This window comes from Balaenoptera ricei, chromosome 12 (assembly GCF_028023285.1).
Source record: "Balaenoptera ricei isolate mBalRic1 chromosome 12, mBalRic1.hap2, whole genome shotgun sequence".
NCBI classification, from domain to species: Eukaryota; Metazoa; Chordata; class Mammalia; order Artiodactyla; family Balaenopteridae; genus Balaenoptera; species Balaenoptera ricei.
The window spans coordinates 50,972,365-50,987,972 of record NC_082650.1 but is presented as its reverse complement, the minus strand read 5'-3'; the positions used below and the strand labels follow the sequence as shown (position 1 = coordinate 50,987,972).

The window sequence follows — 15,608 nt, the reverse complement described above, 5'->3', positions numbered from 1 at the left end:
TTATCCAGTGAAAACGTCTTTCAAAAACGAAAGCAGACACACAAAAACTGGAAGAATTCATCAACAATACCTGTACCATCAAAACTAGAAATGTTCAAGGTTAAAGGACATCCTTTAGGCAGAAGGTAGATACCACCAGCAACAGGTTATCTACACAAATTAAGGAAAAGCACAGGGATGGTAACTACATGGGGAAATACACAGGACTTTTCATTATCATCAAAAAAAAAAAAGAAAAAAACCTATTGTGAACACCATTCTTATCAAAATAACAATTTTTCTCTAGCAATGTTTTTGGGAGCCTTCAATCCACTCTTCTGGGTTTTAAGGCTGATAGGTGAGTACTTATTCTCTCTTCTTAGTCCAAGTTCTGTGATTTAATATAGAATATAATGTTGCCCCAAACATGGGCCTAAAGAACCAGATTTCACATACCAGCATGTGGCTTGGTCCTAGATATTTATACCAAAGACTCTGAACAGAAACCCAATTTTACTTTATATGCAATCTGAATAAGGCAGAAAGTCACAAACAAGCTTTCAGATATCTAACAACAGATGGTATTCTCATAAATACTTGCTTAACTAGCACATAAGTAGATGATTTCTAATGATTTGAGGAAGATCAACTTGCATGTCAATCCCACAGGCATACCAAGTCCTCCAACTATCATTTCTAAGGCTCTGTTCTCCACTGATGAATACGTCCCTTAGTTACTATCTGCTAGTCTTCAGGAGCGATGAAAAACTGAGGAGACAAGCCATCCCCCAACAGACTAAGGTAAACTCACTAGCATCAAACTTCATAATCAAAATATAAAAACATACTTTAGTTAATAAAAAAGAGCAGATTAATCCAACAAACATGTAGATTTATTTTAAATCAGTTTGGTACATGATACAGATTGGTTTTGCAGTTTTTAATGAACTGAAATAGAAATTTCTAAATACAGCAGTGTTTGTGCAACAAATATCTGTAAGGTAAAATAAGGGATTTTAATAGAACTACAATCTGAATGAACAAATCAGATGAAAAATCTGAAAAGGTTTCTATATACCTTCTGGATTAAAAAGAACCCAAAAATTATTAATGGCCCAAGATACTAAACTGCTAAAGGAAGAGGGGAAAAGCCTGTGAGTTCTGTTGTAAGAGCTCTTTTTGTAATTCCATATTATGATTCTGTTAGAGCAGTATTCAAAATTACAGAAGATGAGAGGCTTCATCAGCTATATTTTCACAAAAATAGCTATAGTGTTAACATTAATGTGTGGCAAGGTATTCCTATCTAGGTAAATGACAATTATACCATTGTAGCTAATTTTTACCACTTTGGGAGAATGGAAATTCTGTATATTTTCAACTGAATCTTGTATCTTAAAGCACTCACTAAAAACTAATAGCCATGGCACCATAATAAAATTTTTTGTGAGGTACCTAAAATATTACTGAGGGAAACAAAAATGTGAGGTAAGCCTACCTTTCCTCAAAAACCTTTGAAGCCAGAGATTTTAAACAATTAAGGCACTTGAAAACATTAGGTATGTATATGTACCAATGTGCAAGTAAAACAAACTTTAGCTGTACCAGCAAGTAAAGAAGAAACAGTAAATCTTCATTTTAAGAACCTTTAATTATCTAAATGTAAGGAATTTTGGCTTATGAAATGGACCAAAGCAACTTGTCATTTCTTACTATAAAATATTGAAAACCAAGTGCTAAACACAGCCACTATAGGCTAAAGAAACTAAAACAAAAAACCTTAATGACCTAGAAAAGCAAAAGCTCATTTTAAACTGACTTAAGCCTCTGAACTAATCCAATGTGTCAAAGGCAGGGAAGAAGTATCCCTCTAAACCTGAAAAAACTAGTGCTTCATAAGGAAGCTAAAGAAATAAAAGTATGCATGCTTATTATACTACAGCAATTGAAACTGAGAAGACAGGATGGAAAAGGAGAAAGAAAAAGTACAACCTGTTTATCCAGGGCAATCATCTTTAAAAATCTACAGTAATCTGATCAACTAAAATTTTTTCTCAAATTACACTGCTCACATTTGCTGTCTCAAAACTTAAAATGATTGTCTCATTTAAAGAGTTAATAAATGATTCTAAAACAACTTCTTTCTTTCTTGCCTTACAGAAGTTACTTTTCCAGAAAGCTTTGTGGAAATCCTTTTAAGGTACAACAGTTTTAGGATAATTTTTTGAAGTACAAAGGAAAATATAATTAAATCAACTTTATCTCTATACTTTTTAACAGCCATAAGCAAAATGCTGGGAGATTCAATAGATGAAGGCTTTTGACTTTGTATAACATCCTTTAAGTTACTCAGGCTTGAAATAAAGTAGGTACGTTTTCAATTAAATACTAACAGTATGGTATCTAAAAGCAGGTTTACTACTGCTCACATCAACAGTTACATCCTCAGACCAACCTTTCCCTTCATTAATGTGAAAGAACAAATCACCAACATTTTAAGTTACAGTCTACCTTTCAGTCTTTTAAGGCACTGTTCTTTATTTTCTCAATGATATAAGGTGCTTTACAAGTATGAACAATAACCTGCTACACTTTGTTTTGTATCCTTTCCATTCATTTCTTTAAATCTGGAATGTAATTCCCTGTGTGGCATCTTTTTTCTAATGTAGAAAAAATAACTTATCAAGCACAAAATTTTACTCTAAGGATACTAAATTTATAAATTTATTCCACTTTTGCAATGACAGCCCCAAATCCACCTGACTGATGCTCATTTGGCACATTCTTCTCAATTCTGGTCACTAAACTACATCCTGAGTTAGGATGAAAAAATGCAGCTTTCAGGCTTTAAAATGACTACATGTAAATTGCCAAAAGAGTCATGAGGTTGTCTGAGCAGGACAATGTTTTCCATCACTTACAGAGTTACATTTGGCATGTCAAGAAGAGAGAACATAATCCCACAGCAGCAGCCATTTAAAATAAAAGAAGACAGCCACAAGGATTCATGCAGAATATTTTAAATATTCCCGTTGAGCAAACAGATTTAACTGATTTTTCTTCAAGGGCGATGCTCCTATATGCATCCTTTGAAAAATTAAAGATCCTAGAATAGCGTCTTCCATGTGGGACATCTTGAAAGATAATATTTTGGTTTCAGTGAGTTACACACCAGTCCTTGTTAATTTAGCGGGTCTGTTTACAGAGTGTGGTAGTTTCGTTCTTTAGATTTGCAGAATTTATAGAGAAAGAAAATTACAGCCTGCACACCCAAGACAAGGACAATTCCTCCAATGAAACTGGCTGCATCAAACGTAGACTTCCGCGCAGGTTGTGAAGTCGGAGTTAAAGTGGTATTAGTTGTACCTGTTAAATGAAATGAAAGAAATAACACTTAATAAGTCTCATGATCCTCTATGATAATTTCAAGACTCACCTGAGCTTCTTTTTTGCCATGTGTTAAATTCTATAAAGTATTTCCTCTTGTGTCAAGTCTTTACAGCTTCCTAATTGAGGAAGACAACCATTTATCAATCCCGTTCTTCATTCTATCCAGCAACATCAAATGGTCAATGCTGCTATATAATTTCAAATATGAAAATGACAAAAATGACTCTCCTGGCACATTATGCCCTGGGAACATGTCAAGCACTTTTAAAACTTGGTTTCTTCAGACTACATATTTTAGTTAATTGCTAAAGTAAATATTAATATTTGTGTTTAAAATTTATACAACTTTTGCATTTTACTAAATATATAAGGTAAATAAAAATTTGATTACTTTTTCAAATTACAAAAATAATCTTAATAATCTACAATTATAATCTTATAAATCTGCAATTTGTAATTCTAACAAGCAGAACTCATCATTAAAGGCATTTAAATTTTACTCTGCAAATTTTATAATGAAAAAGTATTACCAAAGGAAATAAAGCACAAAAATTTAAATTCCTTTTCAGGCAGTAAAATGTTTCAACAAGAAACAAAACAAAAATTCCTTTTCAGAGACTAAAATGTTTCAAGTGGAGCACCATCCACTTTAACAAAAAGCAATTTTTCTTTTTTTTTAAATTTTTGGCTGTGCCACACGGCACACAGGATCTTAGTTCCCTGACCAGGGATCCAACCCACGCCCCCTGCAGTGGAAGCGTGGACTCTTAACCACTGGACCACCAGGGAAGTCCCAGCAATTTTATATTTAAAATAAATTTTATTTTCTTAACTGGAATAGCAAATATATACTGGTTCCTGTGGCTGTATAAGTTGGCCAGCTTTAAAATTAATTACAACTGTTCGTATTTCTTCTTGTGAAGATAGAATGGCTTCGCTGCAATTTAGAGAAAGGTAGCACAAGAATGAAACCAAAAGGATCAAAAAAACCATAAAATATTCATGAGAATCAAAACAGTATTATAAATATGGCTGGAGGGAAGGGTTCCTAACCTATGTACCTACAGTGCCCTGTGGCATAACCTAAATATGATTTAGTTAATAACGTCAAATCATTAATTAATAAAAAGTTAATTTTCACACACACTATCAAAGGTTACAAAGGAAAATAAGAAATGGTAAGAAATATGAATGAGGTGCACATTTGGTAGTGATCTTGGCTTTTTAGACCCTTCACAGCAAAAAGGATGGCTATATTACCTTCACTCAAACTGTCATGGTCTAATACACCACACAACCAATCCCTAACAGTAATCAGTATTTAATTTTTAAGCTATAAGAAATTAGATTTCACCTACAGGTTGTACTAAAAGGGTTTTGGAAAACCATTACCATTTAATTCTAACATGTCATGCCAAATGTGGTTACACTTTAAAAATCCAGAAGAGGACTCTCAGCAAACATATCATTATTGCTTTAACAGCCTACTATCTTGGTCCTCCAAATACAAGAGATGAATTTCAGTTCATAACTATTCATGAATAAAATTGGACAGTGATAGCAGAAATAGTAAAAGGCAACACTGCACACACATCCTACCTCACTGTTAGTTTAAAAAAACCTCAATTACCTGATGTAGTAGCTGTGGTGGAAGCTGTAGAAGGGGAAGGCAGAGTTGTGGTTTTAGCTGGAATGTAAACAAAATGTATTAAAAACTTAAATTTCTCAATTATCTAGCATCTTTTAGAAACACTACTACCACTTCAACACGCTTTCAAATTTTTTAGAGAATAAAGGCCAAATCTCAGTTAATGGTTCACTAACATATCTATGCATCCAAAATATTAGCTTTGAAGTGTATTTTAAAACATTAAGCAATCATAAAATTCTATCTATGTTAACATCTATGTACATATCTAAGTATAAAAATTTATGTATACACCTGGATAAAGTTGCAAAAAGACATACAGAAGGGCAAGAATTAGTATTTAGGTGAGGGAACTACAAGTTCTTCCCCAATAATCTTGCTTCCAAGACAAAAACTATTAATAAGTCATGGTAAGAAACAAACACAATTCAGTCTATGTAAGTATCAAGATTTGCTTATCTTCTTCATTTCAAGGGCTTGGAAAACTTTTCTTAATGAGGCAGACAGTAAATATTTTAGACTTTGTGCACTGTGTGATGCACCAGCAGTCAAAGACAACAAGCAAATGAATGGACATGGCTGTGTTCCAAAAAATTTTATTTAAAAGAACAGGTGCCCTGGGGCCATAATTCCCCATCTAAATGATGTTAAGAGCCCAAGGGTAAGCTCTCATCTACCATACTGCATGAGTGTCTCTAAAGAAATGCACTCATGGGAAGAATCAGTTTGAATGTAAAAACATTTTAGGAACTAAAGCACTATATTGAGACTTCTGATAGTATCGATACTACTAATAGATATTAGTAAACGCTATGATATGTTCACACGCATTTATTTGTACCCCTTTCTCTCTTAACTGTAAGCACCGTGGTCCAGCTTTTGGTTGGACAGTTAGGTCATCTTTCATTTCTGCATGCTATGAACATCTTACAGGGCAATATTTGATCTCATCTCTGATAGGACTGATTCTTATACAGAATTCCTAGATTAGAGGGTATGGTTATTTTAAGACTCACAATCCCTTCAAAGTTTTTGTTGCTTATACATTTTGTGAAACAAAAAATACACTTCATAAATTAAACATATATCAAATTCTTTTCAATCTTAAAATACTAATTTTGTCTGATAACATTAGGGGAAAAAATTTGCAAATTTGCTATTTGTTTCTCACTACCCACCCTCTGAACATGGTAAAATATACATATATATATATATATATATTTTTTTTTTTTTTAATTTTGAAATCTGCACTGGTTTAAATCTCTGAAGCATTAGAAGCCCACTACAAAATCAATGAAGGCAGAGCTATGAGGTTTAATTTTCGGGTATTTGTAGAAGTTGCCCTCACTTTTTCAAAAATAATTCATTTTTTGAAATAGGCAAAACATTTACATATTTTTACTTTTGACCAAAGTATTACACTGGTAAAATTTTCAAAATCAGGCACTACTTAGGGAATACCTTGTTGACCTACCCTATGTTCCTTTCATTTAAAAAAATAATTCATAGGTTATAAAAGCTGCTACTGGTGATAGAAAATTTAGAAAATACAGTAGAAGCATTTAAGTGATTCTATCACTCTGAGAAACATGTTACTTCCTGCTGGCCATTTTTCTAGACATATATACAACAAAAAAATAAAACTGTACTGGAACTACTTAACACAGTTTGTTTTCTACTTAATATATATTTTCCACTGTATTTCTAATATAATTTAGTCATTCTACTGTAAGATATTGTTACCTATAAATATTTTTATTTATGTTTATATACTTATATTATTTGTACTGGTGGAAGACTATATAATTAACCCCATTGAAAGCCTATCTACATAAATCAGATTCTCCTTGCATTGTTTCTTTAACAGTTCCTTTATTTTTCACTTGCTCTCTTCAGCAGCTGACACGGAAAGAGACCATTATAAACGCTGCTCTTCAACCACTAATTACCACTCAATTGATGCATTTTCTGCAAGCAAGCCATGACCTCCTTCCACTTCACAGAACCAAAGAGAGAGAAAACAAAAGACACTCAAGGAGATCACAGGAGAACCCAGTGTGAAGCAAGTAGAACTACATCAAGATTCGTAAGGAAGAAATGAAAAGCAACCCACAATAGTTTTGGGGAAACTATTTCCTCCTCTCCCCCTCTCTGTTCATATCCTACCTTCTGGAAATTCATATTCTTTCACTATCTCTGCTTTCATCAACTTTTAACAACATCCTCCTTGTCAATGACTTCTGGTTTTATGAGCACACCACTGTTTGCTCTCCAAAATACGTCCTGTAGAATTTGCAGATTTCCATGGAGTGACTACTCCCATTGTAGCCATTACTTCAAGCTGCCAACATAGCATCACCGAGGGTACAGGTGGGATGAGCTGTGCCAGCAGAAGCCAGTACAAGCTAGCTCAACAATGCCAAAGTCTTTCAAAATGAGTTCTTAGCTTTGTTTCACCATTTGACCACTTTTTCCTCTAAAAAACTACACTTAAAACACATACACACACAAACACAGGTTTTCTTAGGCACACGTCTCTGGGCTTGCTTCTCTGCCCAACCCTACTCAGTTTCCTATCCAGTCCTCTTCCCACCTCTTAGACATTGCTGTTCCCAAGAGCTTGGTCCTCAAGCCCTGTTCTCTCTCAAAGCTGCTCCAGTGGACTCTACCACTGCCTACACTGGTTAACTTATCTGTGCTGTGTAGCAAAGAGTTCTCCCATCACCTCAATCATCAAGTTCTTTCCTTTCTACTTCCTAAGCCAATTTGCATACATCTGCAACTCCTCCGCTATTAGTTCTCTAGAATTACTACAACAGCATATCTCATTTGTGTTCACTCTTGCCTCTTTCCAATCACCTCTCTACACAGTTAAAGTAAGTTATTTTATTAAAATGCAAATCTCATCATGCTTCAAACCCACCAGCAAAGTATACAATGGCGCTTCCCAATCTGGCTCTTGACCTGTTGACTGTCCAGCTTAACTTGTTCTTGCCTTGTAGTGGACACTCCAAATGCCAATTCCCTGACTTTATTATACTCTTTTACCTCTCCTTCACATGAGCTAACCAGCCTGCTCCACTTGGGAAGTTCCCCTCAGATTTTACCAGTGTAATTTCAAGACTCAGTCAACATCTCCAGGAAGCTGTCACCACATATTACTCAACACACACACCTTCCTACAAATCCCCCAACACACTGTGCTTCCTGACCTTCCATAGTTCCTACAATAGACAAAATACTATCTTACTTGTGTTCCTATATCCCTATCTTCTAGCCTAGTACTTGTCCTGGAGAAGAGGTTTTTTAATTATTTACTCTTACTATCAAATTGGTAAAGATTTATACAAGGAGATATTATTTAATGCTGTTGAAGATGTGGTAAAAAACTTTCCAGTTGTTGACAGGAATGAAAAGCATATCTTTCTGGGAAGCAATCAGTATTAAGAGTCTTAAGATAATCATATCCTCTGACACAGAATGCTATTTGAATCAATCCTACCAGAGATGACAGCAAATACTTTCCTATAAGATATTCACTGCATGAAGAATGAAAGATGACCTAACTATCCAACCAAGAGTAGATGAGTAAAGTGCATACAACAATGTGTGCAGTAAGAGGGAGAACAATTCAAACCTGCATGGGCATATCATCCAATTTCCTAATAAGTATATTTATTTAGATACACACAGAGAAAAGTCTGGAAGAACTGAAAACCTTTTGGTGTACCTATGGATGATGAGAATTAATTTCCTTTAGGCGTCTATATTTCCTTAGAGTTCCACAAAATGCACAAAAAGCTGTTTGCAGACTCAACGTACAAAGCTATGGCAAATCTGCTCAAATTCAATGAACGTGAAACACTATAGTTATGCTTCACTGTCACAAATAGTACACATTAATGTAATTATTGTAGTCCAAGACTATGTCTACTCATTTTAAAAATCATACCAATGATTTTTAGATATTTAATTACTAAAGTTATTCATCAAAAAAAAGCTTCAAAAGAGGGGGAAAAGAGTCAATTATCTTGTATTACCTGTAGAATTGGTTGGCAATGCTGTGGCAGTGGGCACTATTTAAAAAACAAACAAACATGTAAGTCAAAGCTGTCTAAAATATCACAATCTGTAACACTATTTCCCAACCTGCAGTCATCTGAGTACCACTTTTACAATGTTTTCATTTAAGTGCCACATATGGAGTAGATAGTTGCTCTGTCCCAGTATTGGCCTTCCCTTCTTTAGAAATAGCACCAATTTTTAGTGACACCCTCCCATGCAAAGACATTTCTTAGCCTCCCCTGCAGCTAGGTAGCCATGTGCAACTGCTAGGAAATATCTGTAAGGTAGAGGTCTCTCACTTTCCCTCCCTCTTCCTGTTGGCAGGAAAACCATTTTGATGGCTGGAACATAAGCATTCACCTTGGAGAATAAGGTCAAAGCCATTTCTGAGGAACGACACAGTAAAAACCTAGAAGGAGCCTGGGTCTCTAATGGTTGTAGAGATGCCTCTCTAGCCCTCTAGCTGCACTGAAACCCAGATTTACTTTACACGAGAGCCAAATTAATCTATCAGTTAAACCATTTTAATTTGGGGTTTTATGTCCTTGATAGCCAAAACTAATTCTAACTGATACATCAAATGAGTAGAATTACTTATTCAGTTTTTCTTCAATGTATTTTAAAATTCTATACTTAATCTTACTTCTAAGCAATATCATTATAAAATCACAGGTACACACACATTAAAATAAGTATTAAAACTGTTTGTTCATTTACCACCTAAACCATATTAGGGACTCTACATTGGGTATAACTGATCTCATACTAACGAAAGTTTCAGTTACAAAGTTCAAGTTGGGAATGGGGAGAGGGGAGAGGAATGGGGAAACCCCTACCAAAATTAAATAGTTACAGGTAGTCTTTCAAAGTTACTGACACACTCTAGAAAAATCTTTTATTCTATTTATTATCTACACACCAAATCAGGAGTTTGACTTTCTAATTAATTTATAATCTTGTTAGAAAAATCAGTTTTCATCTAGGAATTTTTTTAAACTATTTCCTGGGCAAGGAATAAAGGTTAAATAATCAAGTTCCCCAAACCAAAGTACAGAAAATGGAGGAATACAGAGAGGATTCATTTAACCATAGCACAAACTATGCTCCAGACTGTGATAATCACCAGTACCATAATCAAGAAAGTGCCAGAACAAGGTTGTCCAGGCCTGTAAAATGCAAATAAAGAGAGGGTGTAAAATACAGTGAGTATCTGGAAGAGTTAAAAAAAAAAAACGTAGAGGAGGAGATATCTGTACCTACAGCACTCCACAGTATGTACCAGCAAATGACTAAATCAAGCTTCAGAACACTGTCCTTTGAGCAATCAATATGAATATACTATTCAGATCCAAGTTTGTAACGAGATTAGAATTATGGAAATGCTTTAAACCAAATATTGAAATAAGGCTTCCTGAGGCAATGATCTTCCATACCTCTTTGTGGCCACTCTTCCCAGACGCCAATGTGAATACTTACCAGTACAGAATTCCGTGCTGTTCACCACCTTGCAATCACTAACTGTTGAATTATCTGAACAGTAGCTTGTATCTGTTATTGGAAGGGGATGGGAAGAGCATCAATTATTCACATTATCTCTGACTTCGTTACTATGCTCCAGAGTTGCTTCCAAAAATCGAACTCAGGTATAAACTCTCTAGAAGTCCACAGATAAACCAAATACTTTATTATTATCTTTTTCCCATTGTTTTAGACATATTACACAGGATCTCTCCAAACATCCTTTTAAAATCCACATGAACATACTGAACAGTTAAGTCAGAAACACGTATATCTCAGAATTGTGGTACTATACCAGGAAGGTTGCTAGAATCCACAAGAGGGCTGAGTCAGTAGGGAGAAGTCCTTAGATACTAATAAAGGCTTAGTAAACACAGGAGGTGCCCCACAGCAGCAGTGGGATCTCTGTTCCAGATCTCTGCTTTAGTCTTCTACACTTTCTAAAACCACCTTCCTGGATGGGAAGACTTGTAACATCAGCAAGGGAAAGCCTTCCCCAACATATCCTACAGTAAGGCAGGCATTCAATCTCCAAAACTTGCCAACTCTGCCATACAAGATGGGAGGCGCACACTCTTAAATTCCATTTTATCAGCTAAAGAAAAGTGACCCTTACACAACAAAGAAGTTAATTTAATTCAAACTTAAGCTAATACCTTAATTTTAAAAGAGGCTTTTAAACTTTGTTACATAGTGACAATTTCCAGAACTCTTAAATTTTTCAATGAAGAATAAAAAAGCTTAACATGTAGCTTTGGCTTTTTCTTTATATAAAAAAAAAACCCGAGAGATTGTTTTACTGATAAGAAAAAAATGCAACCATCTTACCTTAAGAAAACAGAATAATTTATGCTGTAATCCAGTGGTTCTAACAAAAACCTTACTGGCATTTCAAACTATCTCCATCTAGCTCTTTATCCCTCAATCAAAGATAACTTTAAAACTTAACAATAGCACAAAAAAAGTCACTTTTTCCCACCTCATTCTCCCATATCTAAGTATCCAACAATGCTTCATGAGGTCTCTTTATAGTTCATCTAGTAGGACATCTACAGGAGATAAATGCCTCAAACATTTTTCTGGGGAACAGTTTTCAGGGGAAAATCCCACAGCTTTCTTTCACAGCTAATTTCAGTGTACTAGTATACTTAACCTAACCACAAAGGTCTAAAATTTCTCTTCCGTTTAAAGCTATTGAGCCTTAATTATCAAGTCTAAGAAATTAAAGGGGGGAGCATGGGAGACAACAAAAGATTTTAGGGAGAGTATTAAGCAACTGGTTAAAGTTTAAAGGAAAAGTATTTGATTTGCAAAATAAATAGTGCACACCATCCCAAATGTTTTACATAACTTTCAAGTGTTCAAGAATACCTTGCAGTATTTTTTAAATGTTAGAACAAAACAATATTGAACTCTCAAAATTAAAGCAATCCCAAAGTTTCTTACCTTTACATTCTATCCAAAAGCAGGTAGTGTTAGCAGCATTAGCGTCAAAACAGGAAACACAGTTGTTGCGGCTTTCACAGATTTCTGGGGGTAAGAGTGGGGGTTAAAATATATAAAATCAATTAATTGGTATCTCATTTTGAGTTTGTACTAGTTACCTTTTATAAACAGCAGCAAGTATTACATACAGTACCAGACTTACTAATGCAGGAAAATGGCAAAACTTTATAACCCATCCACAGATGAACGGATAAATATGCTATACACATACAACGGAATACTATTCAGCCATTAAAAAAAAAGAAATCCTGTTATACACTACAACATGGATGAACCTTGAGGACATTATGCTAAGTGAAAATAGCCAGTCACAGAAGAACAAATACTGCATGATTCCACTTATATAAAGTATCTAAAATGGTCAAAGTCTGAAGCAGAAAGTAAAATGGTGGTTGCCAGGAGCTGGGAGAGGGGAAATGGAGGCTTGCTGTTCAATGAGTATAAAGCTTCAAGCAAGATGAAAAATTCTGGAGATCTTCTGTGCTTATAGTTAATACTGTACAGTACACTTAAAATCTATTAAGAGGGTAGATCTAATGTGTTTTTTTAAAACCACACACAGAAAAAAAAATTATAAAGTGGCTTACTAAAAAATTCCTATTATTATAAAAAACTTATGAAGCCAGAGGTCAACTCAAGAGAAAGAGGGGAAAAAAGCACAAGCTAGTGGGAACGCTCAATATTTCTTGGTACCTATCTAAACAACCCCTTTTTGCACAGCAACTATTTCAGACACTCAAGAGTTTCTTGAGGCATCCTTAAAAAAGAAAAATACTGGAAAAATACTGGAAAAAGGGCTGTTTAAAAAAGAAAAATACTGGAAAATAGGCTGTTTAAAAAGAAAAATACTGGAAAAAGGCCAACAACACTATACACAGGGAAATCACTGCCCCAAAACATCAGATGCAAACTGGAATTTTTTAATAGTAATAAAGATTTATTACAGGTTGAACCCAAGCTCCGATGATGCCTATGCTGAAAAATCTGAGATCGGTAATTCATAAATGGTCCACTTTTTCCGGGGTTTTCCATGACGGGAGGGTAAGAGACAACACATCTGGAGGGGGCTACAGTCACATAATTTAACAAGTTAGCAAGGTCTTTGTCAATAATTTAAGCCAAATGGCTCTGAGACAGGACATCAAAGGCAGCTAACTACAATTCAAAGTCTGGACAAACAAATGGACTATAGAAATAGGCTCTATACATTTTCCTAGAAGCTAGATGCCTCCAAAAAACATTCTCATTTGCTTTCCCCGTGCCTAAAAAAATAGTTCTGCACAAAAACATTGCATTTCAATATTTATCAGAGATTGGGACATATACTGTACCCTTTGGGGAGTGGCAGGGAGTAACAAAGTAGAAATAAGTTCTTCAGAGGTTTGTATACACATGAAAAATGTTAGTTGTTTAAAATCTTTTGTGCTTGATGATGAATATTTGGGTAGCACAGTGTATGTTACTTACAACGAACTAAACTTGCTGCCTTTCAGACTGCAGTTTATCCAACCACCACTTAACATAAAACACAAATCATCTCCTTTGCACTCATTTCAATTACACAAATGCAATTAACATATTTCCAAGCCTCTCTTTAAACTCACACACACCCCACCCCACTCCCCCCCCCAAAAAAAAATTCTAGGAGGAAACTACCAAATAAGCGGAAAACGAAACAAATTCTGCTCTATCATCTTAGAAATAGTGCGGTTAGAATCTCCAGTATTGTACTGCAATTTCCTTTCTTCAGTAAAAGATGTTTGAATTTTGCCATTATATCTTTCTAAATCTAACAAATAACATTAAGTTTACTATATATGTAATTAAACTCCTACAAAATACAAAAACTAGAGAAGATATTGTAAAACAACGTGATCGGCCTGAAAAAGAAAAAAAAAAGGTAAAAATTCTTACACTTCAGCAAGTCTTCGGTCTATATGCCAGTTACTCCTTACCCAATATTAACTAGGATAACCAATCACACTAGACTGCAAGTTCTAAATATCTAAGGAAGTTCTTCACCTTATCTAAAATTTATCTTCCCTCCTCTCGCGCAGTGTTGTCACGGCATTGACAATTTCTGCTGTAAGATTCAGTGTATGCCTCAACCAGTCTCCAAATCGACTGCAGAGCTTAACAAAAGGTCCTGATCGAGTTTTAGAAAAACGATCAAACCTGGGTTCCAATCTCAGCCTCACAATCTACTAAACATACGGTTCTGGCGGAGTTACTTCATCTCCATCCACCTCCTAGGTTTCACCACTTATCTTCTAGTTTAGCCTAAAATACTAACAGATATATGCGAAGCACCGGGTACACGAATGGGTACTTTTTCTCCTTTGCACACAGCACGGAGTGCAAAACTTTAATTAATTAAATACTCAAGCCTCAAATATATCCCATACCTACCCGCCAAACCGATGTAATTAAATCTCAAGCGACTTATTTTTTCAGACCTAGCGCTGAGACACCAGCGAGCATTAGCCTGCAGCGTCTTTCCTTCTTTCGCCAACTTCGGGAGAAGCCTCCCTTCGAAAAGAAGATCTGGGTGGACAAACGACTAACCCCAGAGAGAGGGAGTTCGGTCTCATCGCCAACTTTGGAGGCGGTAGCCTCGCCCCATAATCAACCTCACTGCCGCCACCACGGAAGAAAGCCACGTCCCCTTTTCGGAGCCTGAATTGAGGCTGGAGATCACGAGGCACTTTTAAACAACACCTCCGGTCAGGACACTGTTGGGTCGTAAACAGCCCAACGGCCCTAAGGCTCAGCCGCCCCTTCCCCCCGGGGCGATCCCCAACCGCGACCACCTCGGCCCGTCCCCGGCCGGACTCGGACGGGCCGCCATGTTGCCGGACCGCGGCCCGCCCCGGCCCCGCGCGCACCACCCGCAGGGAGAGCGGCTCGGCCGGGCGGGCAGGCTGGCGCGCGGGCGAGAGCAGAAAGCCCGTTGGGCCGGAGCCCACCTGGTGCTGGAGTGGTGACCGTCGGGAGCGTCGGCGGCGGCACCGGGGTTGTCGTGGTGGTGTTCGGTAGAACCGAGAGTGTAGTCTCCTTCGGGGCCCGGGGGGTGCTCTGAGCCGCGGTCATCACGCAGAGCGTGGCCAGGCAGCCAGCGGCCAAAAGCAGCAGGCGGAAGAGCCCCGACATCGCGTCCTCCGCGCTGGCCTTGGAGAAAAAGCTAGGACACCCAACACTGCGCCCGTCCCTCCGTCCCCTGCGGCGCCGCCTCTCAGACTCCGCTCCCCCCGCGGGAGCGCTCCGGTGTCACGTGAGGGCGGCGTGCGGAGGCGGGGCGCCGGCGATACCAACTGGAATTCTACGGCAGGGGGAACAGAGGAATCGAGAGGAAACTGAGGGAGGATTTTCCCCCAAGCGACTGTACTGGCCAAGCGAAGAAACTGCCTAGACACAGGAACCTCTTTTATTTGCCCTCAGGTTGCCATACAGGGCACGGCTGGGCTTTTCTCGTTCCTGCAATAGAGAAGGCTCCCCCCCGGCT

The 15,608-nt window shown here is 37.0% G+C and overlaps 1 protein-coding gene across 1 annotated transcript; it reads right to left on the bottom strand.

Moving 5' to 3' along the window:
- Positions 1-1,611: 1,611 nt before the first annotated feature.
- Positions 1,612-15,368, bottom strand: CD164 (CD164 molecule). Its single transcript, XM_059941443.1, has 6 exons — positions 15,073-15,368; positions 12,047-12,130; positions 10,559-10,630; positions 9,058-9,093; positions 5,000-5,056; positions 1,612-3,345 (listed from the first exon to the last, which is right to left on the bottom strand). The coding sequence occupies exons 1-6, from the start codon at positions 15,254-15,256 to the stop codon at positions 3,179-3,181; spliced, it is 600 nt and encodes a 199-aa protein (XP_059797426.1). The 5' UTR covers positions 15,257-15,368; the 3' UTR covers positions 1,612-3,178.
- Positions 15,369-15,608: the final 240 nt, after the last annotated feature.